General features: G+C 40.7%; 2 protein-coding genes across 3 annotated transcripts in view; one reads left to right on the forward strand and one right to left on the reverse strand.

The window, feature by feature from the left end:
- SLC25A14 (solute carrier family 25 member 14) overlaps positions 1-21,597 on the forward strand; it is a 48,173-nt gene extending 26,576 nt beyond the window's left edge. Inside the window, exons 9-10 of one of the 2 annotated variants that reach the window (XM_045537777.1) lie at positions 5,657-5,737; positions 6,675-7,133. In XM_045537777.1, coding sequence (XP_045393733.1) covers positions 5,657-5,737; positions 6,675-6,716 — 123 coding nt within the window. In that variant the 3' untranslated portion in view covers positions 6,717-7,133. Of the gene's footprint in view, positions 1-5,656; positions 5,788-6,674; positions 7,134-20,551 lie in introns of those variants that run through there. The other variant, XM_045537778.1, reaches the window with a different exon arrangement.
- GPR119 (G protein-coupled receptor 119) lies at positions 16,677-17,860 on the reverse strand. The gene has a single exon (XM_045537776.1). It carries the CDS (start codon positions 17,773-17,775, stop codon positions 16,768-16,770), a length of 1,008 nt encoding a protein of 335 aa, XP_045393732.1. The 5' UTR covers positions 17,776-17,860; the 3' UTR covers positions 16,677-16,767.
- Positions 21,598-24,395: the final 2,798 nt, after the last annotated feature.

A 24,395-nucleotide genomic window follows, 5' to 3' on the forward strand; every position in this document is an offset into this window, starting at 1 on the left:
TTCAGGTTGAAGACCACTAATCTAAGGGGATAAGTCTGGAGCAGTGGTTCTTAAAAGTTTAACATGCATCAGAATCACCTGGAAGGCTTGTTAAAATGCCATTAGCTTGGCCCCATTTCCAGATTCTGATTCAGTAGGTCTGGAGTGGGACCCGAGAATTTACATTTTTAACAAGTTCCTAGGCCATACTGATCCTGCTAGTATGGGGATCACATTTTGAGAACCATTGACCTAGAGAGAAGGAAGCTGATTAGAAGACCCTCATAGTGATCTCAGCAAGAGGGGATGAAGGGCTGAACTTGAACATGACAGTGGGGATATAGAAGATGGGATGGAGTTGAGAATAAGTTAGTTAATAAAGTCAACAGGATTTGGTTGACTGGTTGTGGGGAGGTGTGGGAGAAAGGAGGTGTCAAAGAGAACTTCTGGGTTTTTGGAGTTGGTGACCAGATGGTGGCATTCATTGATAGAGGCACCACAGAAGAAGGAGCAGGTTTTGTGGGAGACATCATAGTTTTGGACACTTAGTTTGATGTGCACAAGGAACATCCAGTGGATACATTTGGATATACTAGCCCTAACTCAGGAGAGAGTTCATGGATATAGACAAGAGCCTGGGGAGTCATTATCACACAGGTGGTACAGAACTAGGGAGGGAGTTGACCAAGGAGTGCAGGTAGAGGAGTTCCCAACCTTTTTGCCTTCCCAGCATACTGGAGTACTATAAAACTTTCCAGCAGTAGTTATTTGCTGAGGTATTGATTCTCAGACTCTAGAAAGTATAGTTTGGCAAAAGCCCCCTTTGGTATTTCTGCATTTTACAATCACTGGTGTAGGGAGAAGAGTGGTAGGCCAAGGAAAGAACACTGGGGAATACCAATTTTTAAGGGCTTGGCAAGTGAGGAACCAGGAGAAACACCAAAAGGTAACAGTTCAAAAGATATGAGGAAACTTAGGAGAGAGTAGTGTCATGGAAGCCAAGGGAGTAATGAGTTTCAAGAAGGGATGAGTTGTTATTTAATGCCACATGTAATAGACAGAACCAGTATGATAAGGACTGCAAAGTGTCTGTTGGATTAATATTTTCCAAAGGAGGATTGGTGAATTGATGTTTGCAAAAGCCAGATTGCTGTGCATTGAGGAGTGTGTTTAATTATTCATTCATTCAATTAAAAAAGGAGTCTGTGTCTTACATGTGAGGCACTGTTCTAGGGTGGTGAGGATACATTGGTGAACAAAACAGTCCCTGCCTTCATGATACTTAAATTCTAATAGAAGAAGATAAACACATAGGAAGTGAGGATAAGTAGACAGGTATAAAGCACTCTTTCAAGAAGATTGGCTAAGAGGAGATAGAAGGTACAATGACATAGCAATAACTAGCATTTATTGAATGCTTATTATGTGCCAGGCACTATACGTAAAAGTATGTCCTTTAACTCTCACAGCAACCCTGTGGAGTAGGTATTACCTTTCCCATTTTATAAATGGGGAAACTTAGGTTCAGAGTTAGAAGTAACTTACTCATGATTACACAGCCAATAAGTAGCACATCTGAGACATAATCCAGGTTCTGTCTTATTCCAAAGTTTGTACTTATGACAACTATGCTGTTTTGTATCTATAGAAACAACTTTTATGTTGATGGTAACCTTTAAGTGCTTACATTTGCTCACTGATTCATGTACTTGCTATCAAAATTCTTTAAAATGGCTTTGCTCTATATTGTCATTATACATAATAGCATCATACTTTATTATTTTTCATTTCATCCTTAAGTGTCCCAAAACACTTTGGTGAATGGAGTCATGCATTTATCTCTGACATAGAAAAGAACAGCTTCACATCTCATCTTGTCACCCCCATCTAAAATCCTTTAGTGGCTTCTCATTGACCCAAGACTCTATATGACTGCTTTTTGTTCCTACAGCCATATTTCTATCACCTTTATTCTACATTCCAGATGTACTCAACAGTTTCCAGTGCTAGACTTTCTTTTTTCCCCAAGTTTTCACTCATACCATATACTTTGTTAGACACCCGCTGCACTACCCTAAATACCACTTGGGTAGTTCCTAGTCATTCTTCAGATCTCATTGCTTTTTCACAAAGGCCTTCTCTGAGCATTCGACTAGGTTATGTGTACATGGTTTCTTGTACTTCCTCTTTCATAGCATTTATTTTTTAAAAATACCTTTATTGAGGACTAATTAATTTACATATCATAAAATTCACTCATTCAAATTGGCATTTAGTATTTTAGTATGAACAATGAGATACTACCGGGTATTTACCCAAAAGAAAAAAAGACATTTTATAAAAAAGATACTTGCACTCGAATGTTTATAGCAGCACAATTCACAATCACAAAGATGTGGAATGCCCATCAATATATGAGTGAATTAATAAAATGTGGTATATGCACACCATGGTGTATTACTCAGACATAAAAAAATTATGAACTAATACCTTTTATAACAAGCTGGATGAAACTGGAGACCCATCCTCCTAAGTGAAGTATCACAAGAATGGAAAAATAAACACCACATGTACTCAATATTAAATTGGAACTAAATGATCAACACTCGTGTACATATGGTAATAAAATTCAACAAAAATCAAGCAGGGGATGAGTAAATTCACACCTAACGGGTACAGTGCACACTATCTGGGTGATGGACACACATAACTTTGACTCAAACTGTACAAAAATCATCATGTAACCAAAATGTTTGTACCCTCATAATACTCTGAAATAAAAAAATAAAGTTGAATAAAAAAAAACAATGAGATACATGCAACCATCACCACAACCAATTTTAGAACATTTTCATGACCTCAAAAAGAAACCCTGTACCCTTTAGTTCTCTCTCATTCTAACCTGCTTTCCCCCATCCCTCTAGCCTTAAGCAACCACTAATCTACTTTCTATAGATTTGTCTCTTCTAGGTATTTCATATATATAAATGAAATCATAAATATGTGACCTTTTGAGGCTGGCCTCTTTCACTTAGTATAATGTTTTCCAGGTTCATCCATGTTATAACATGTATCAGCAGTTCCTTTTTATGCTTAATAATATTATATGGCTGCATCACATTTTGTTCACATTTGTTAAATTTTATTGTAATTGCTTTTAATATCTGTCTGCCCCAGTAGACTCTCAATTCCATGAAGGCAGAGCTGTGTGCATCTTGTTTATCAGTTTATCCACAGCAAATTATTTATTGAATGAACAAGCCTATGTAACTTCATGAAGTAGCCTGTTTTCTATGCTTATCCACAGAAGTTCTAGTTTGTTTTCACATAGCTGTCTCACACCAAAAAAGTGCCCCCCAGTTCTAATGTGAAGAAGTTGGTCACTGTTTTGAAGCTTTATAATGATTCAGATGGCTCACGGGAGTGTTAGAGACTCTTACTATATTTGTGTATTCATTTATTCAACAACTATTTATTGGAAACTTTAATGTGCCAGACACTGTGTTAGGTGGTGGTAAGGATGTAATGGTGAACAAGACATAGTCCCTGCTCTCTTGGAGATTATATTCTAGTTGAGGAAGATAGACAATAAAAACACAAAGAAGGCACAGTATAATTTCAGAAAAAATAACAGCATATGGAAATAGTGACTTGGCGGTGGGGAACTACTTCAGCTATGATAGTCAGGAAAAGCCTGTGAGGAGGTGACATTTGAGCTGAGATCTGAATGATGAATAAGAAGAAAGTGGCCATGTGAAGAACTGGGAGAAAAGCATTTTATAAAGAGGGAACAGGTTACAAAGGGCCATTGGGAATGAAGTGGATACATTCAAGGGTTAGAAAGAAGGTTGGTGTGGTTGAGTGTGGTGAATGAAGGAGAAAGAAGTAGGAAATGCAACTGGAGAGAGAGGCAGGGGCTAAATCATGTAGGATCTTATAGGTCATTGTAGAGAATTTGCAATTAGAATGAAATCACCAGGAAGCCATTCAAGAGCTTTAAGCAGGAAAGTGACATGATCTGATTTATAATTTTGAAAGATTGTTATGGCTTCTAGGTGAAGATTTTAGGCCAATTAGGAGTCTATTGTGGTAGTCCAGGTAAGAAGTAATGGGATTGGATTATATCTCAGAGGTTCTTTGTCATTTAACAGTTTATGATTCTAGGTTATCTGCATCTGGGTTTTATTTTGTATGGTTTTTACGATTTTCCAACATTAGTTTTGGTCTGAGACCTTCAGCATTTACTGAAGATCCCTTAGGGAAGCATATTACCCTATGTTTCCATAAATATTGCCCTTATTATGTACTATTTGTTCCCCAAAAATGGTTAGTAAGGATAATTATCTCTAGTGTTCTTAATCTACTGGATGGAATAAGTGATATTTACAAACTGGCTTTTCATATTACTATCTTATCCAAATATATCCATTTTTTAGAACAGTGATGGGTTTCACTACACCAGTGGAAGGGCAAAATAACATTTTTCAATGTCTAACACAATGCCTAACACATTCTAGTTACTTAGTAGATATTCATCCATTAAACACGAGCTGTTTCTGCTGGCTGAATTCAGCACACACTGTCAGTTTATAACCTTTGGCATGCATAATTTGACATTGAATTCTCATGACCACTCAGTTGGTATGTATAGGACTCCACTGTATAAAGTAGGAAACCAGAACTCAAAGCAGTTCACATTATTTCTCATGTAATCCTCAAAGCATTCACATGAGGCAGGCCATGGTGTTACACAGAATTTACAGTGATGAAACAGACTCAGAGAAAGATAGTGACTTACCCAACTCCTGTTCTCTTCCCCTGCTTTAGTTTTCCTTGTAGTACTTATCATTTTTGGATAGAATGTTTATCAATTTGTATATTTATTTGTCAACCCCACTAGAACATACATACCATGAGAGCAGGGACTGTATAACTTATCTCTTGCTGTGTAACAAATTACCCCAAAACTCAGTGCCTTAAAACAACATTTATTATTTTGCAGTTTCTGTGGGCCAGGAGTTGAGAAACAAGCTTAGCTGAGTGATTCTAGCTTAGGATTTCTCATGTGGTTGTAGTCCATATGTCAGCTAGGGCTGCAGTCATCTAAAGCCTTAACTTGGCCTGGGATATCTGCTTCAAAGACCCCTTGTGCCTGTTGGCTAGAGGCCTCAGTTCCTCACCATGTAGGCTGCTCTTTATGACATGGCAGCTGGTTTCCTCCAGAGTAAATGATCCAACAGAGAACAAGGCAGATACCTTATATATAAAATACCTAGCAAAGGATGTGACATATGTTCACTACTACCATATTCTATTGGTGACACAGACCAATCCTGATATGTTGTGGGGTCAGGGCTACACAAGAGCATGAAGAACTGGAGGTAGGCTTCACTGGGGGCCATCTTGGAGGCTGGCCACCACTGACACTTTTTCTGTCTTGTTTACTACGATACTACCAGCATCAAGAAGAGTGCCTTGCATATGGTAGGTGCTCAGTAAATATGTGTTGAATGGTGGATGGATTTAGACTATATACGAATTCAAAATGTATATTTAGAAAAAAGACCATGGAGCCATAAGTTACTCTGGGGTGGAGGTAGAAGATGATTGTCAAATGTAAAGAGAAAAGGGAATTCACTCTGTTTTTTTTTTTTTTTTTGTTATATCTTTCCTTCAGATGTGGAAACATGAGGGCTTTTTTGCACTCTATAAAGGATTTTGGCCAAACTGGCTTCGACTTGGACCCTGGAACATCATTGTATCCTTTTAGAACCCAAGAGAATGAAAGCAAATGCTTCAAGCTTTCAGGTAATTCTAGGCTATGGGAAGGAAAATTTGATCATTACATCCTTTTAGGCAAGTGAAAAATTCAAGCATCTTATTGGTGACCATCGAGGGTGGAATTAAAGAAACGGCTTTCAGTTGGTGGCTAATACCAACTAAAAAGGGGGGTAGAAAAGATGTGTCAAACTTTCCTCTTTAAAACAAAATGACAACAAATACAGCCAATCTGGAAGGGGCTATGAAGTTTTTAGAAACCCTGATGGAAGATGCCCACAGGAAAGTCCATGTTGAGATGTTCTGGATTTCCCACCACTAACTATAGGACCATAGTAGCTGAGAAATAATAACAGGACAGAAAATATTCACAGGGTGAAGGAATTCATAGCCAAGTAGGGCTCTTTCCTCATGGGTGAATCTCCCCGCTTTAGCTGTGTTTGAGTGCCTACTATGTGCAGAGCCATGTGTTGGATACTGTGTGTGGTGTTGTGTGTATAGTGGTGCGCACTGCAGGGTTGAAAAGTAATTCGGGGCAGGGTCTGTAGGCTGAGAGAGACTCTGCCCTCTTTGGAATTGTTGTAATTACTAATGTTTGTAACAATTACTCTAGCACTGAATTATATGTCGTTGTTAATGTTCTTGGCTATTTTGTGTTTGTGTGTGTCCTGTTTGTCCCAGAAGACTATAAGTATACTAGAATTTTAATCCGTTTATATTGCTAAATGCCAACAATTATAATGGGCACATGGTAGGCACTCAGTGCATGCTTGCTTTGACAGGTGTTGTTTTAAAACAGGCTTTTAAGCAAATGAAACTCAGCACAGACCTTAATTTAAGAGAATGCAATGCACAATTTTAGAATTGAGTTTGGCTTTCAGTATCAACCCAGTGATCTTCCATGACTTACTCCTCAGTTTTTTATTACATACGAGCAGCTCAAGAGGCTTCAAATCTAAGGACTGAATTACACGTGAGCCCAGCCCTGCCAGCCTTTCTACTCTCTCGTCTTTCCCCCCTTTTCTGTGTTCTAGTGTATTTTGACAAAGTTATAAGTGTTTACTGAACCGTTGGTCTCCTAAAGGCCTCCTGATGGAAGAACAATAGGATGGCTCAAAGTTGTTATGTGTTTGTGTTACCATGTTAACTTTTCCCTGGGAGGAAGTGTTAACATTGAGACTCTGGCCCCAGATTGGTATCTTCTATGAAGATGGATACTGATGGGTGACATTGAAAATGGCCTTCTTTATCCAAATGAGGGTTAAATAAAGTTGGTTAGTCCCAGACCTGGGCTAGGAGCAGAAGGCATAGGCCAGGGCGGTTACTGCTATGTATGTTACAGACCTCGGTTCTCATTAAAGTATTTATTGGCAGAATCACTTTGGCTTTGTCATCATTACTATTTTCTCCTTGTCAACTCTTTAAGGTACATTCTCCAGAAAGTGATAAAGAGAAGGTGACTACGAAATGGAGACTGGACTCTTAAAGTACACTTTTATGGGAATAGAATAAGTGCGTTGTGCTTTGCCACTGCCATTCATTGTCATAATGCCACTCACTTCTAAACACTGGGCAAGTGGTTCTTTCCTAAGCATGAATAAATAAGCAAGTGGCTTATCTGGAGGTTTAAACAGATAAGATGCTAAAAGAGGCTTAAAATAGAACCCTGTGCTCAGGGTTCTAATCATCTCATAGGCAAAAAGTTTGGGCTACTTTCTTGTACTAGAACAGAGCCTGGCACATTATAGGCACTCAAATATTTGTGGAATGAATGGTTTAGTCTTTCATCTTTTTCCATTCATTCATTTGTTCAACAAACATGTGTCTGTTATGTCCTAGATGCTGGGAGTATAAAAATGAGTAAGACATAGTCTCTGATTCAAGCTCACATTATAGGGGAAGAACAGATTTGTAAGTAAATAATTACAGTAGGTTTGAAGTACTGTGTGAGAGATTAACAAAGTACTGTGGGAGCACAGAGGAGGAACATCCTTACTAGGGTATTTAACAAAGGCTTCATAGCAGAGGTAATGTTTGAGCTGAGTCAGAGGAAAAGTAGACGTTACCATGTAGATAAGGCATTATACATTTTGACAAATGTAAAATGACATGTATCTACCATTATAGAATCATACAGAATAGTTTGACTGCCCTAAAAATCCTCTATGTTATTCCTATTAATTTCTCCCCCTCCCATAACCTCTGGCAACCACTGAACCTTTTACTGTCTCCATGGTTTGGCCTTTTCCAAAGTGTCATATTGTCGAAATCATACGGTAGCCTTTTCAGATTGGCTTTCATTTAGTTACGTGCATTTAAGTTTTCTCCATGTCTTTTCATGGCTTAATTTCTTTTTAGTGCTGAATGATATTCCAATGTGTGTCTGTACCACAGTTTATATTTATCCATTCACCTACTAAAGGACATCTTGGTTGCTTCCAAGTTTTGACAATTATGAATAAAGCTGCAGTAAAAATTTTTGTACAGGATTTTGTGTGGACATAAGACTTCAGCTTATTTGGATAAATACCAAGGAACACGATTGCTGGATAGTATAAGATTATGTTCAGTTTTGTAAGAAACTGCCAAACTTTTCTTCTGAAATGGCAGTACCATTTTGCATTCCCAGTGGCAATGAATGAGAGTTCTTGTTGCTCCACATATTCCCTAGCTTTTGGTGTTATTGTTTTGGATTTTGGCCCTTCTAATAGGTGTTTAATGGTTTGTATTTATTTTTTATATATTTTTAAACTTTATCTTATATTTATTTTTAAACACCACACCTGTCAGATATATTACTCATCCCGAAATAAATGAGCAAAAGGGAAGCCATTTTTTCACAATGGTACAGGCTGAAAAATAGTTTCTTGAAGGGTTTATATATGTTATAAAATGGCTTTCATTCACCTCAATCTAAATGTTTTTCCTTCAGAAAAAAACTTTCCAGTGATTTCCTCTCCCCCAATCTAAATAACTTTCCTCATTATAATTTCTTATACCATGTATCATAATTTTAACTACATATTACATTTATGTGGTTATTTCATTAATATCTATATCTCCCATCAGTCTGTGAGCTCCATAAAAATAGAGATTATGTCCGTTTTGTTCACTGCTGGGTTCTCAGTGCCTAACACAGTTATATGCATCTAGCAAATATTTGTTAAATGAATAGATGAACTGATATGTATCCAAAGGATCTGATAAAATACCTACAACATAGTTAAGTTTCAACAAATACTATGGGATTTAAATGGAATTCAATTAAAATTTGAATTACTATAAAAATAATTGTATGATAAGGATTACTTCAAGGTCTGAGCCACTAGAAGTATAGTATTGCCCTGGCTTTAAGTGCCATCTATATGCTGTTGACTTCCAAATGTATATCCCCAGTCTATACCTCTCCCTTGAACTCCTCCATACTTCTATGTCCCACTCCCTACTCCACATCACTATTAAAGTCTAATAGGCATGTGTCTCTGTGCTCCCAGCTACTCGGGAAGCTGAGGTGGAAGGCTTGCTTGAGCCCAGGAGGCCAGCCTGGGCAACATATCAAGACCCTGTCTCTAAAAAAAAAGTCTAATAGGCACTTTAAACTTAATATGTATGAAACAAAATTCTGTTTGCCCCCTAAAAACCCTTCTAGTGGCTCAGGCCTTGAAGTAATCCTTAACTTTGCATGCACACTCTCTCTGTCTCTCTCTCTGTCTCTCTCTCTCTCTCTCTCTCTCTCTCTCTCTCACACACACACACACACACACACACACACACACCCCTACATCCTATCCCTTAACAGGTCATATTTGAAGGGATAAAATGGTCAAAATCTGTAGGCTATAAGATAAAAAAACTTTCAACTCCCCCCCCCTTTTTTGAGAGGCTGGAGAATGAGACAACTTGGATAATAATATCTAATAATATGGCTTTTATTATGTGCCAGGTACTGTTCTAAGAGTATTGTGTTTATACTCTATCCACATCCTTACAACCACCCCTATGAGGTAGGTACTATTCTCATTTTTCAGATAAGAAACTGAGGCACAAAAAGGTGAAATACTTTGCTCTTAGAAAGTTGCAGAGCCAGGATTCTAACTCAGGCAGTCTGGCTTGAGCTCATGCTTATAATCACTGTGTTAAAGGTGTACTGACTTAACCTTGTCCAGAGTCACTTAAAGTTTATGGCAGGGGAGCAGTAAAGAATATTGATTTTATTAATTCCCCTATCTTTATAGCACCCTGGGAGAAAGAAGGTCAATAGTTTTTGTGATTGGTCACTCTTTGACACTTAACTGTAATACTGGACTTAGATTATTTTCCTGGAGACCTATGATTGCAAATATATCATTTCTCCCTTCTCCCCTTTCTGCTGCTTCCCTCTCTTCCTTTCTTGGCCTTTCTTCTCCATGACTTCTTCCATCATTACCCTATCCCTTCTTCCTCCAGTCTAAGTGAGCACAGGTCACCAGGGGTAGCACAGCATGGTTCAAAAAGAGGGTCTTGCTGTCAGCGATGGCACACTGGAACAACATGAACTTGTTTCTGTTTTATGTTAGACCATTTATTGAAGAACTTGGAATTACTGATATGCCACTAGTTTGAAATTTAGTAATTTGGACATGGGAGCTAGATTTCCTGCTCTGTCTTCCAGTGCAAAGAAGAATTTTGTTATGCTTATAAGCAAATTTATAGGAGGAATGGTTAAACTACTATGAACCTGATTATATTATAAATTATTCTCTATTCATTAAAGCATATCCCTTAAGGGATAATATTTTTGTTATCTTAGCCCAGTCAGGATATTGATGTAAGTTAAAGTAATAAAATTGCTTGTTTTTTTAAACAAATATCTTGATGTCTTCTCAGTTAGAATGGCCATTCCTCAATAATCTTAATTTCTGAGGTTTCACTGTAAAGGATATTTTTTCTCTCTAGTCAGTGTCTCAGCATCAGAATTCAGTTGTATTTTGGGCCTGTGCTTTACTCACTGTAAACACTCTTCAGGCATCCTTGTCTCTCCCATTTATTTAGTAAATAAGAAAAACAATTTAACACATTGTATAAGATAAATAAGGGACCTGGTAATCTTAAAGTGGTTAGAATTTTGGATAAGAAATGTTTGGGTTATGAGTCTGCCTTCCACATTTGAAATAACCTCATAGCTATTCAGCTATAATTTCTTGGTTTAGTTTTCTCACCTTGTTTTTTTTTAAACTACCTCTGAGATGATATGATACCCATTTGCTTTTCTATAGGAAGTGTTTTCATATTTGTTAAATGGCTCAATTGACAAATCTGCAAAAATATACTAAGGGGGGTAAAACACATTAAGCATATTGAACAGTTTTGTAAGACAGCATGGCATTTTATTGGACCTATGACAGTGTTATCTCAGCAAGTTTATCAGCTTTTTAGTACCTTAATGTCAACACAATTGAGACAGAACTGGAACTGATACGGATTTATTATAGTAAATGGGAAAAATGATTCAATCATGTTGGGCAAAATACATCAAATAAGAACAAGCCTAAACAGATGAGAAGACCCCCATCAGGGTCTTGGCCCTACACAATTTTAGTCCCTCCAGTGCTTGGGAGCAAATGAATCTTGCCTGCCTCATTCTATAGAAGGGATTTTGAAGGAAACAGGAACTGCTTTGTGCATTAAAACAGACTCTTAGACCCTTAGCAGCTGCATTGGTCGTTTCCAGGGCTCCTCATGAGAGAGCTATTTGAGCCCAGTGGCTGATAATGGTCCCAACAGCTTGTAAATCCAGGGAACATATGGCTGAGTAGTAGCACGTTAAGCTCTCATGCACTTTACCCTGCCACAGTTGATCCATTAGGTGGAACGCATTTTTCCCATTCAGCAAACTGTGAGACTATGGCTTCAAGGCTTCAACTGTATCAAGAACTGTCTTCTCGCTCTGTGTGAAAATGTTTTCTTATTCTCATGCCTACTTAGCAACTACCTCAGAAAATTTGAACAGTGAGAACACTGAAATCAATACCTGCATATTACACTGCACTGTATTGATGATGAACTTGTAAGGGGTATTCTTAAACTGCTGTGTTTTATTAGTCCAGGTTTCTGAATTTGCAGAAGGCAGATTAACCCTAGCAGTAGGTCATAACAAAATGTTTCCTTTTGTCAAAAAGCGACCAGCTAACTACCTTGGTGTAGTTTATGCTTTCAGGAAGCCACGTGCTTTTATTTCTTTGGGATATTCATGTCAGTGTGGTCTGTGCATTTACGGACCACTTACAACTTCTCTTAGCAGATATCTCAGGGAAACGTGACACTTCAAGAAATGCCAGCAAAAATCTGAATCAAATTTCTTATAAATATCTAATGCTCCTTGATCTAGTAATACTGCTTTGGAGATTTTTTTTTTTTCTTTTGGAGAATTTATCCTAAGGAACTGAACAGAGAAGTATCAAAGATTTATACAGAAGGGTATTTATATTGGTATTATAACAGTGGAAAATTGGAAATAACCTAGATTTTAGCGTAACTATATGGAAATAGTTAAAATATTATATACTCATTTGTTGGAAAAACATGTAACCATTACAAGTTATGTTTTTGAAAAAGACTTAATGACAGGAAAATATGTACAGTATAATGTTAAGTGAAAAAAAAACATGAAGGAGAGTGACAGTAGTCATCCTGAGTGGTATAATTGTGGGTACCCTTTATGATTTTCTGTATTTTCAAAAAATTTCTAAAATGAACAAAAGTTTTTATAATCAGAAAAGAATAAACATCATTTATATATCAATGTATATCTCTAAAAGAAATACCAGCAAATCTGGGGAAATTTTAGCACCTCGCTCTCTATAAATGTGGAATAGGTAGATGAATGGATGGACAGACGAGTGAATGAATGAATGACAGTCAACATTTGTAGGCACCACCATTGAACCTATAAGATTGCAAAAATAAATGAAGATTTGTTAATTAAAAGGACAATATTCCAGACTAGTCAGCAGTTTGAAGGATGACATGAAAGGTACTGAAGGAGTCACAAAATTGAGTGACTGACAGTAGCCAAAGAATTATGGTCTGTCCTTGGGTCCATTGCTGCTCTTGTTGACCATGTATTGATACCATGTTTCTGCTTATTTTATGTGTATCCTTGAAGTGTCTCCTCCCATGCCTGCTGTTTTCACTATTTAGTTTGGCCAGTGACTGAGCATGGTGAGAATGAAATCAAGGTCATGAATTCAATTCCCATTTGAACCAGGTAACACTTCTCCAACTGGGGAGAAGATATCCCAAGGCTAACTCTGGCTGGCATTGGTCATGTGGACAAGCAAGAGAGTGTTGGTAGGTGAGGGTAACCTGCCTCTAACACTCGTGAAACCACTCAGAACACACTGTATGGAGAGTTATGTGTCCTTACGCTCTTTGGGAGTTGTCTTCTGAAACTGAGGTATAATATGCATAATTTTATCTACCCAAGGAGTATAAAACTTAGTCATGTCACAATTTTTATAACAAATTCACAATAAGCTGTTCATGGAAAGTATAAATGGGACTGATTGACCTATATTGTATCCTACAAGGTCTTAATATCTGGGATATTTTGGTCAAATTGCTGAGCAGAATCTGGCTTCTTTGCAAGTCCATTAGGAGACAACATTGGATGCGTGAATGAAGTCTAAATGTTTCCTCTCCAGTGTATTTATTCCCTTATCTGTGAAGGAGCCTGCGTCAAAGAAAGCCATTAGACTTTTGCATAGCATTCTGTATCTGCTCTTGGTGACTTATTAAACACAGTGTTCTTAATTGCAGTTACTCTTAAACCCAAGTGTATGATACCAGTCCTAGTGCCTTGTTTGTATCTGCTTTCTTAATACTGCTAAGGTATTAGATTTATTGTTTGTCTTTTTCAATCTGAGTCACCTCTCATCACTCATTTTTGAAAACCTTATTCAAGGGTTGAGGAATTTATGGTTATGTGCCCAGTTGTCTTTGTTCTCTTTCTCATAATATCTGAATGTAATGGACTCTCTTAAATGGGTCAGCTGGCTGTTTTATTCTTCAGGATTTTTAAGGAAGAGGAAGAAAACTAACTTTTTTTAAGTACTAACAATGTGCCATAGTTTACTAGGCATTTTCGTATACATTATCTGAGTTAATCCTCACTATAACCATATATGGTAGGCAGTATTACCCCAATCTTATGAATGAGAAATTTAGCTTTCAGAATTTAAATGACTGAATCATTTGAAGTCTATTGGACCTCAAAGCCTGTGATTTTTCCACTGTACATACTGACTCCCAGGGATAGCAGGTTTTCTTAGACTGAGCCTAGTAACACACTGATTTCTTAGCCTCCTCTCAACTCCTGCATTTCTACTATAATTTTTAAAAATTATTTTTAATTTACAAATAATTGTATTATCTATGGGGTACAATGTGATGTTGATATGTTTACAATGTGGAATGATTAAATCAGAATGATTAATGTCCATTCCACTTTGCTTATATTACCTTGGCAAGATCAGTCCTTTGTAGCAAGGCCAAGAACTAAGTTTTGAACCACCAATAAGGAGGGCATTGGTTTGAACCTGCTTTCAATTTTGTCCAAAATCTAGTTTTTATTTGTGTTTTACCTAGTTCCCAGTAACTCAAAACCCAGTACAAGAGTGTGTCTTATTGCTGGCCTGTTGCTTGCTGGGTAACAGCTAAGCACTTCAAGGCATATTGGATTCTGTTATCTACTTGAGGGCCAAAAAGTTCTTCAGTTATAGGAACGTAAATATTGCTGTAGTGAAAGCAAGCACATTTCTCCTCTGGGCCAGAGTGGTAAGCAGAGCAATTGCAAAAAATTTAACAAAGGTGGGTTGATGTGTATGTAGAATAGATCAGTGAGGAACAGACCATTTGAGAATTCAGTCTCAATCTTTGGGCTAAAATAGAGGGTGAAGATAAGGAGAAGGGAATTTTCAAGAGTATGGAAACTGAAAGGGATGATCATTACCCTTTGAATGACTCATGAAAGAAACCTGGGTTTAATTTAAGAATTAATCTCCTTAATTCTCTTAAGGAGAATTAAGAAAACCCAAGTGCAAAGCATCATGGTGTGTTGACATCCTTTTGAGAGGAGGATGGCTGTATTCCATCCAGGTTCTAGACAATAATTTGAGACTTGAATGAAAAATTTCAAGGGCCTCTTGGATTTAGCCATTATGTATTGGACTCAAATGCATCCTCAGGCCATCAATTTAGAGATAAAGGGATTAACCTTCCAAGGTCGTTTCAGCACCAAATCCCAGATAAATTAGTCCATCCTGTTTTTGCTTTCTTCTTGCCCTCTTTTGTCCACTCAGCAGCTTTCTGGGGCAATATTCCAGTTTAGGGCCTTGAGAGCCAAACTCTCTATGACTCCACTGTGGAGACCAGGAGGTTGAGGAAAGGGTTACAGGGAAACTCAGGAAGGCAGAGCATGGTTCTTGGGTTTCTTTTCCATTCTGTTCCTGAATTTTTGCTGCCAGGGTTGCCCAGAGGGAGCCTGAGCATAATTCCCGGCTGTCAATGTTATTTTCCGTACTTCACAGAAAGGAGGATGAGGCACTTGCACCTGAGCTGGTCTCCTGTGCCATTTTGTTGGTATCTTGTGTGAATGAGTTTTTTAGGAAAATGCAAATCTGGGGGTAAGCATAAGAAGGTCTAGGCTCCAGTCTAGAGAGCTGGGCAGTGCCTGCCTTGGTGCCCACCTCTGCCCTTTTTCTTCCCTCCCAGTGTCTCAGAATTTGTGGTTCAGCATTGCCATCAGCAAGTGCCTACAAGTGACATATGAGGCCATATGAGGGGAAGGGGTACCAGAGAGTTAAATAGGTGGTGGATTGGAAGGGGTAATGGAAATAATCACAAGATAGGCTATTTCTCAAAGAAACACTATTTTCTTTATTTCAAAAAATTTAGGGGTAAAAGTGTTTTGTTACATGGATGAATTGTATCATGCTGAAGTCAGGGCTTTCAGTGTACCCATCACCAGGATAAGTGTACATTGTACCCAACAGGTAGATTTTTATCGTTCACCCCCTCCCCCTTCTTAGTTTCCAATGTCCATTACACCTCTTTATGACCGTATATATCTCTTATTTAGCTTCCATTTATAAGTGAGAACATGTTCTGAACACCATGAGGTGTGGGAAAAGACAAACTTTAGACTAATTCAGGTTCCAACATTATATGCAGATTCATTATATAAAACCTGATTTACATTAAGGAGCGCAGGAGGTACAGGGACTCCTCACTTTCCCAAAACAATTACCATAGTAAATCACTGTAAACAGTTATGAAAGAACAGAAGCTCATTTCTCTAGTGCTGTGCTGTCCAGTACAGTAGCTACTAGCCACATGTGGCCATTGAGCATTTGAAATATGGTTAGTTTGAATTGAAATATTTTGTAAGGGTAAAATACACACCAGATTTCAAAGACTTAGTATGAAAAGTAGTAATTTTTATATTGATTACATGTTGAAATGATAGATAATATTTTGGATATACTGGGTTAAACAAAACATTAAAATCTCACATTTTTACCTTTTTAATGTGGTTACTATAACATTTAAAATTATGTATGTGGCTTACATTAAGTTTCTGTTGGACAGTGCTGCTCTGATATATTCAAAAACAGGATTTGACATATATATATATATATATATATATATATATATATATATATATATAAGCATCTTTTAAGCAGTACATTTCTTGCTTTAAGTAAGTATACCTGTACAGGAGAGAAAAACAGGGGGAGGACAGGGGGAGTAGAGATTTGCAAATAGGGAAACATAGAAGAAAGTTAGGACCTTGCCTCAGTTACTTCTCAGTCTGGGGGTAAGGGGATATAGGGGTTCAGGGAGGAGAGGGAAGGGGAGGCAGTGAGTTGCCTGAAGCAAGTGCTCTCATTCCCCTAGTTCCATCTGATCTCCTAGTTGGGGGCCAGAGTGGGGAAGGGAAAGGCACTTTGAAACTTCTCTGCCCTTACCGTCTTAGCCATTAAGCTCTGAGTGGGAGATAGTGATGATGTGACAGGAACTTTCCCTGGGATTCTGTGGGCCACCATTCTTGGCCAAGAAGAAGAGGAGGAATGAGGTGAGCCCCTTCTTCACTCCCAGGGCCATGTAGTAGAGCTGCTGCCGCACCTCCTTCTGCCAATAGGCATAGATGAGTGGGTTGAGCAGGGAGTTGCTCACACCAAGCAGCCACAGGTACTGTTCCAGCACGGAGTAGAGGAGGCACTCCTGGCAGGCCACTTGCACAATGCCAGTGATAAGGAAGGGGGCCCAGGACAGGGTGAAGCTCCCAATGAGAATAGACACAGTGCGGATAGCCTTGAAGACGTTGGGAGTTCGTGGGGGCCGGTAAGCTCCAGCCATGGCTCCTGCATGTTCCATCTTTCGGATCTGCTGGCTGTGCATGGAGGCAATCTTGAGCATGTCACAGTAGAAGAAGACAAAGAGGATCAGGGCTGGGAAGAAGCCAACGCAGGAGAGGGTCAGCACGAAGTGAGGGTGAAACACAGCAAAGAAACTGCAGGGCCCCTGGTAGGTGGTCTGCTGGAACATGGGGACTCCGAGTGGGAGGAAGCCAATGAGGTAAGACACCAACCAGAGCCCGGCAATGCAGGCCCCAGCCACGAGCCCACTCATGAGCTGGAAGTAGCGGAGGGGCTGCTTGATGGCAAGGTACCTGTCAAAGGCGATCAGCATGACTGTAAGGACAGAGGCAGTTGCAGAGGCAGTGACAAATGCCATCCGAAGGCTGCACAGGGTCTTCGATGTGGGCTGAGAAGAGCTGGAGAGCTGGTCTGTGATTAGGCCAGAGATGGCCACACCAATCAAGGTATCAGCCACAGCCAGATTCAAGGTGAAGCAGAGACTGACACCATCATTCCTGTGGATCAACAATAGCACAGCCGCAGCCACTAGTGCGTTAGCAGCAATGATGAGGGAGGCCAGGACAATAAGGATCACTCCAAATGAGAAAGATGACTCCATGTCTTGAAGTTGCAGGACTTCCACTTATCAGGGCATGCTGGATTTCCAGCTCAAATTCTCATGAGCCAGGGGACAAGGAGTTGTGGGTTCAGAGCTACAGCACAATTCTGGCCATGGTTGGCAGTCCAGGCTTGCAGCTTGCCATCTTTGGGATCTGGTAGGTCATTAAGAATGACTCACCCTCTCTTTTTAAGTCCTCAGCCTCCTGCCTCCCCAGCTGTCTGAAGGCAGCAATCCCAGTGCAGACCTGCCCCTGGTGCCTGAGCTAGTCCCTCCCCCTCCAACCACCAAGTTACTAGACAACTCCCAAGTACCTGTGCACGCTGTCTCGCCACGCTCTCTCCCTTCATTGGTGCCTGAAGGACTCTGGAGGGACAGGGGCATTCATCAGGTCTCCTGTCTGGCAGAAGATATAATTGACTCTAATCACACTTTCTTCCTCTGTAGCTTGATATAAGTTTCTACTTTTCTTCCAAAGCCTTAAGTACCAGCTTAATAACTAATCTCAGCTTAATTATTTCCTTAATAACTAATTCTCAGTTACTATTATGAACTTCTTTTAATCAAGGAAGATGATCATAATCAGTTGAAGTGGGAAGTGAGGGCAGGTGAGCTATTTGAGGGGCACAGTACGCTATCAGGGGCGTTGCCACACAATTAAGCTGTTTCTTACCTTTTGGTTCCTAGCACCTCAAAATCTAATTCTCTCAAATAGGGTATGCTGTTCCCCTGTTTCTTGCAGATTCTAGTTTGTGGTCTCACAAGAATTGTCTTTCAGTTTAGGCCAGCGGTCCCCAAACTTTTTGGCACCAGGAACCGTTTTCATGGAAGACAATTTTTTCACGGACCAGGGTGGGAGGTGGGGGGAATGATTTCAGATGATTCCAGCACATTACATTTATTGTGCACTTTATTTCTATTATTACATTGTAATATATAATGAAGTAATTATACAACTCATCATAGACTGGGGACCCCTGGTTTGCACTACAGCCCATTCCCTGCATAAAGCTGCTGTGTCTTGGGTATACTCATTGAGAACTGTTTCCACACCGTGTTGGGCCACGTCTCTGGTTGGTGAGTGGCAGCTGCCCAGCTTGCCTTTCTTGACCCTGTGGACCTGAGATATCTGTGGGAGGAGGAGAGGAGGAGGACTGTATTCTGGGAAGTGTCTGCTCAATGTTTGGCTGTGGAATTTTCCAGGGATAGGAACGTGTGGGGCTAGACCAAAGGGCGGCAGTGTTGCTGAAGCAGGTGAGATGGCCTCAGGGGGGCCAGCTGTGGAAATCACTCCTATTTTAGGTTGTGTATCCATTTGCCTGGGTACATTAGCACTAGCCTTTTGCCTGCCACTCTCATCTTGGATACCAAGAAGAGAAGGGTGGGGAGAAGAGTGGTTAAAAGCTTATTTACTCAGTTCAGGTGAGAGCACAAATGGGAAAGGTTAGTGTTTTAAGTGAGGGAGTGGAGAGCAAGGCGCAGAGCTGGAGGCAAATATATTCCAGGATGTTTTGACAGTCCAAGGGGGCCTTTGGCAGATGGCTCTCCTAAAAAGGGATCAGAAAGGCCATGTGGGGGGACTTGCTATTCTAGATGCCAGCCTGAGAACAGTTCCTTTTTTTCCCCAAGTCCTATTACTTCAATTTTTTTTTTCAATGGTTCTTATGATTTGGTACATCCATTAGGAGACTGATTTCAGTTGCATAGAACCTGGGCCAATTTTAGGCCTGGACCTAAGGTGTGCTTTTGCTTCCCCAGCTCTGACTCCATGGAATCAAGCTGGCCCTTTTCAAGCCCAAGTTCAAATTTGAGACTGCATCAGTATCACCTGGAGGGCTTGTTAAAACCCAGATTCTTGGGCCCTGCCCCTAGGGGTTCTGATTCATTAGGTCTGGGGTGGGCCTGAGAATCTGCATTTCCAACAAGTTCCCAGATGCTTCTGCTGCTTGCTCAGGGACCACACTTTAAGAACCACTGCTCTAGTGCAACGGTCCTTAACTTTAGCTGTGCAATGGAGTCACTTGGAAATTCCAAAAAGTACTGCTGTTTGGGTCACACAACAAAAGATTCTTACATAATAGTCTGGGTGGGATCTGTGCATCTGGAGTTTTAAGCTCCTCAGGTTATTCTAGTATTCATCCAAGGTTGAGAACCACTATCCAATGACTAAAGCACAGGCTCTGGAGTCAGGAAACCTGGGTTCCAGCCTGACAGTATCTCTGTGACTTTGGTTGGGCCAGTAACTTCACCTTTCTGACTTAGCCTTGGTTTCTTCATGTGTAACATGGGGACAATAAGACCTACATCACACGGGTGTGAGGATGATACAGTGAGTTACCATGGATGTGAAAAAGCTTCATAAGCTGTAAAACGTTACACAGTTATTATTGTCTTCTACTGTGAATCATACTAACACAGCTAATCAAAGTGTGTATCAGAAGCACTGGTATGACCTGAGAGCTTTGTAGAAATGCAGAGTCTCAGGCCCTGCAGGAGACCTACTGAAACAGTCTGCATTTTAACAAGATCTCCAGGTGATCTGTATAAACATTAAAGTTATTCTTGCCTGTCTCCTAATCTCAGGAGCCTGGCTGTATTAGTTTCCTTTTGCTGCTGTAGTGAACTACCAAAAAGTGACTTACTACAAATGTATTATCTTACAGTTCTGAAGGTCAGAAGTCCAAAGTGGGTCTCACAGGGCCGAAATCAGGGTATAAGCAGAGCTGTGTTCCTTTGGGAGGCTTTAGGGAAAAATCCATTTCCTTGTCTTTTTCAGCTTCTAGAGGCTGCCTGCACTCCTAGGCTCCTGGACCCACCACTTCGACCTCTGCTTCCATGATCACTTCTCTGACTCGGACCCTCCTGCCTCCCTCTTTTAAGGACCCTTGAGATGACATTGGGTCCACCTGAACAATCCAGGCCAACCTCCCCATCTCAAGATCCTTAACTTAATCACATCTGCAAAGTACCTTTTACCAGGTAAAGTCACATATTCATAGGTTCCAAGACATGGACATGGACATCTTTGTGGGAGGCATTTTTCTGCCTAGCACACTGGTATTCTCTGCTGCATACATCTCTTTCCTCTGCATCCTCCCCTTCAGCAGAGCCTGCCATTGAAGCCAGGCTCCTGGGAGAGGAGCTCTAGGAAGGCAGCCAAGACAAGTGTGCCTGATTTCTTGTGGCTAGACCAGCCATCTGCCTGCAATGATTTAGCTGCATCTTGCCTAAGGACAAAGCTTCAGGGACATTTAATATCTCTTCCTGAATGACTGGTACATATATTACTGTAAAATATGCACCCGTGTGAAAAGAATGGAATAGGTTTATATGTACTGACACAGAGAGACCTCCAAGACGTACTAATGATTGACAAATCAAGCCACCAATCAGTATGTAGAGTCTGGGCCCATTTATGGGAAAAAACCCAAAACCCAAATATACGTGTGTATCAATGCATAGAATGCATAGAAAGGAGACTGTTACCAAAGAGCGAATAACTTTGAAGCCCTCCACCATGGAATTGATGGTGGAGTGAAGAGTCATGATTTACTTTGAATACTTGTTACTTGTCCTATGTTTTCACACTGAGAATGAATTTTTGTGATTTTGAAAGAAAAAACTTCCCCCAAAATGTCCTATTTCAGCTGAGACACCATTTTACAGAGGGCTTTTCTAGACCATGTGGAAATGCATGTGTGCACGTGTACACACACACAGTATATAGTCATGCATCCTTAAAGACAGGGATAAATTCTGAGAAATGCATCATTAGGTGATTTTGTCATTGTGTGAACATCACAGTGTACTTACACAAAGATGGTGTACTTACACAAACCGAGATGGTATAGCCTGCTACATACCTAGGCTATAGAGCACAGCCATTGTTCCTAGGCTACACACCTGTATAGCATGTTACTCTACTGAATAGTATAGACAGTTCTAACACAGTGGTAAGTATTTGTATATCTAAACATAGAAAAGGTACAGTAAAAATATGGTGTAAACCTATGGGACCAGTGTCATATATGCAGTCCATTATTGACTGAAACATAGCTATGTGGCACACGACTCTGTGTGTGTGTATAAATAGATATAAGTATATATAGTATTTTACATATGTCATGTACACATTATATTTAAAATATATACCTACATACTATGTAATAAACATATAAAAATACACATACATATATACACTCTCTCTCTGGACTAGAGAGGGAGTGAGAGAGAATGCATGTTTCCTTTTGCTCATATTGCCTTTAACCTGCCTGTGCTGCAGTTGTAGAGAGGTGTGTTTGTGGATTGAGAGAAATGGTAGGGCAAGACACGGTGGGAGAATCAGCCTTTGAGGCTTTAATCTCTTCTTGGACTGGGTGGCACTTTGAAGAAATAAGCCTAGACTTCTGGGCATCTGAGCCTTGTGGCAATGATGATACCAGCTAACGTTTATGGGGCCTTTAAGTGCCAGGTACTGTGTGAAACATACAACGTGGATTTTCATTTAATCCTCACAACAATTCTATAAGGTAGGTACTATTAATGCCTTGATTTTACAAATGAGGAAATCAAGCCACACAGAGAGGTGACTTATTTGCCGAAGGCTATGCAGCTTGTAAGTGGAAGATGTTGGAAATTGTCAGAGAGGTCAGCGGCTTGTGTGGGACCTGTGGGCAGCCACCAAAAGTTTGTACTGTCTTACATCCACCATAGAGCCTACATGTTGTTCCTTTTCCTTGCCAGTTTGTTTCCCTGTGCCTTTGCAAATCCTACTATCTCTGACCTTCAAGCTAACACTTGTATGCTGTGGGCTTTTTCAAAGGTAGTTGGACTTAGAAGAAGTGGAAACCTTTCTTTGTCAATAAAGGCCACTGATCATGGAAAGTGAAGATCATTTTACTTTGAGCCCAAGGAATTGTGTGCATCTGGACTCATGTATACCTCTCCATTTATATTCCCACTCCTGCTTTCCATTCTTGCTATTGCCCCTCTCATTTAGTACTTTATTATCTTTCATCTGCACTATTGCTGTAGCCTTCTAACTGCTCATCCTGTCTCTCCCCACATGAACACCCCCTATACTAGCACGTTTGAGTGCCTGCTCTATGCTAGTTCCTGTACTAGGAAAGAGCTTTTCATACATTGAGTTAACATGTTGTGAGCTAGGGGTTATTGTCATGTCCATTTACAAGTGAAGAACTTGCGGTTTGGAGAGGTGAACCTACCCAAGGTTACCCAACTAGAAAAGGGTGGGAGAGCTGTGTCCCGACCCGCAGGACTGTCAACGTGGACCCTGGAAGAGGGAGTGGGAATTGGGGGGACAAGAGACGTGAGAAATGGAGACAAAACAGGAGTCTGATCAAGTCTCGTTTATTGTACGCTGAATGGCAGGTTATATAGGTCAGCAAGGCGGGAAAGGAGAAGGCGGGGTAAAGACAAAAAGCAACCGTTAAGCAAGGCGGGAAGCATCAGTCCCTCCCACGGTGGAGATAACTGTGCTGCTGCTTGCGGAGTGGAAAACTAGTGTGCTCAAGGTCAGAGGCAATGCTGTAGCCGGGCCTCAAGGCTCCGGACAGGGGTACAAAAGTTTAGGTTATGTATATAGAAAAGGGTGGGAGAGCTGAACTGGGATTGGAATCCAGTTCTCCTTACTCCTGGTCGAAAGGTCTTTTTGCTGTTCCATTGTCGCGCCGCACTCACCTGCAAGGACGACGCAACAAACTGGAGTTCTTCCAACAGCAGTTTAATGAGGCATCTAGTCTAGTTACATGGCGAGAGACCCCGAACAGGAAGGACACTGGGCTTATATACCATTGCAGGTAGTCGTGGCGGGAAGTGATTGGTAGAGGGCCCTGACAAGGCTCCCAGCAATGATTCTATTGGCTATGTGCTCACCCGTAATCAGAGACCGCTCCCAACAGCTCCCCCTTTTGTTTTGCAACACAAGCTTTGGGGACTCCAACCTCAAGGTCCGGATCCAGGGGGTGGAGTCCCTGAAGCAGGTGCAAAGGCCACCGTCTCCCGTGCAATGAGCAGAGACTCTGGGAGGTGCAACGGCTGGTAAGGGGGTAACACGCCACAATCTGGTGCAATGGGGAAACCCCTCAGAGTGCATGGGCCATGTCACGCTGTGCGAGAGGGGAGGCGGTCTTGACCTTCGGAGCGTAACATTTGTAGCCAGATGCCAGGGGATTGACCACACTCGAGGGCGGCTAGGGCTTGGGTAACCACCACTCGGTCCCTGCGGTGCTGTGCACGAACGCGCAGGAACCCCCAGATCACGAAACCTGCTCCCAGGATCCCCATGAACCCTAGGGACCCCAGGCCAGCCCAGTCCCGAAGTCCTCGGACTATTGACTGAAATGTAGGAAAGAGACCATTGGTCACTGTCAAGTCCAGGCGTGTGGAGTTAATGTGGGTGATCTCCAATTGCAACTGCCGGGTCAAGGCGGTAAATTGACTAGACCAGTGTCCTGTCAACATAGCAGATAATTGACGAGACTTGTTGGCCGCGGCGGAAGCATTATCAAACGGTACCGCGGTAATGCATAGTCCTGTGAAACGCCATTCGCAGCCCAGCTGTGCCAGCTGCCATAAGGCATCTATTTGCTCCTAGACCA

This window comes from Lemur catta, chromosome X, assembly GCF_020740605.2.
Source record: "Lemur catta isolate mLemCat1 chromosome X, mLemCat1.pri, whole genome shotgun sequence".
NCBI classification, from domain to species: Eukaryota; Metazoa; Chordata; class Mammalia; order Primates; family Lemuridae; genus Lemur; species Lemur catta.

Coding starts and splice junctions, on each gene's coding strand:
- GPR119 (XM_045537776.1), bottom strand. CDS start 17,775: ATGGAGTCATCTTTCTCATTTGGAGTGATCCTTATTGTCCTGGCCTCC.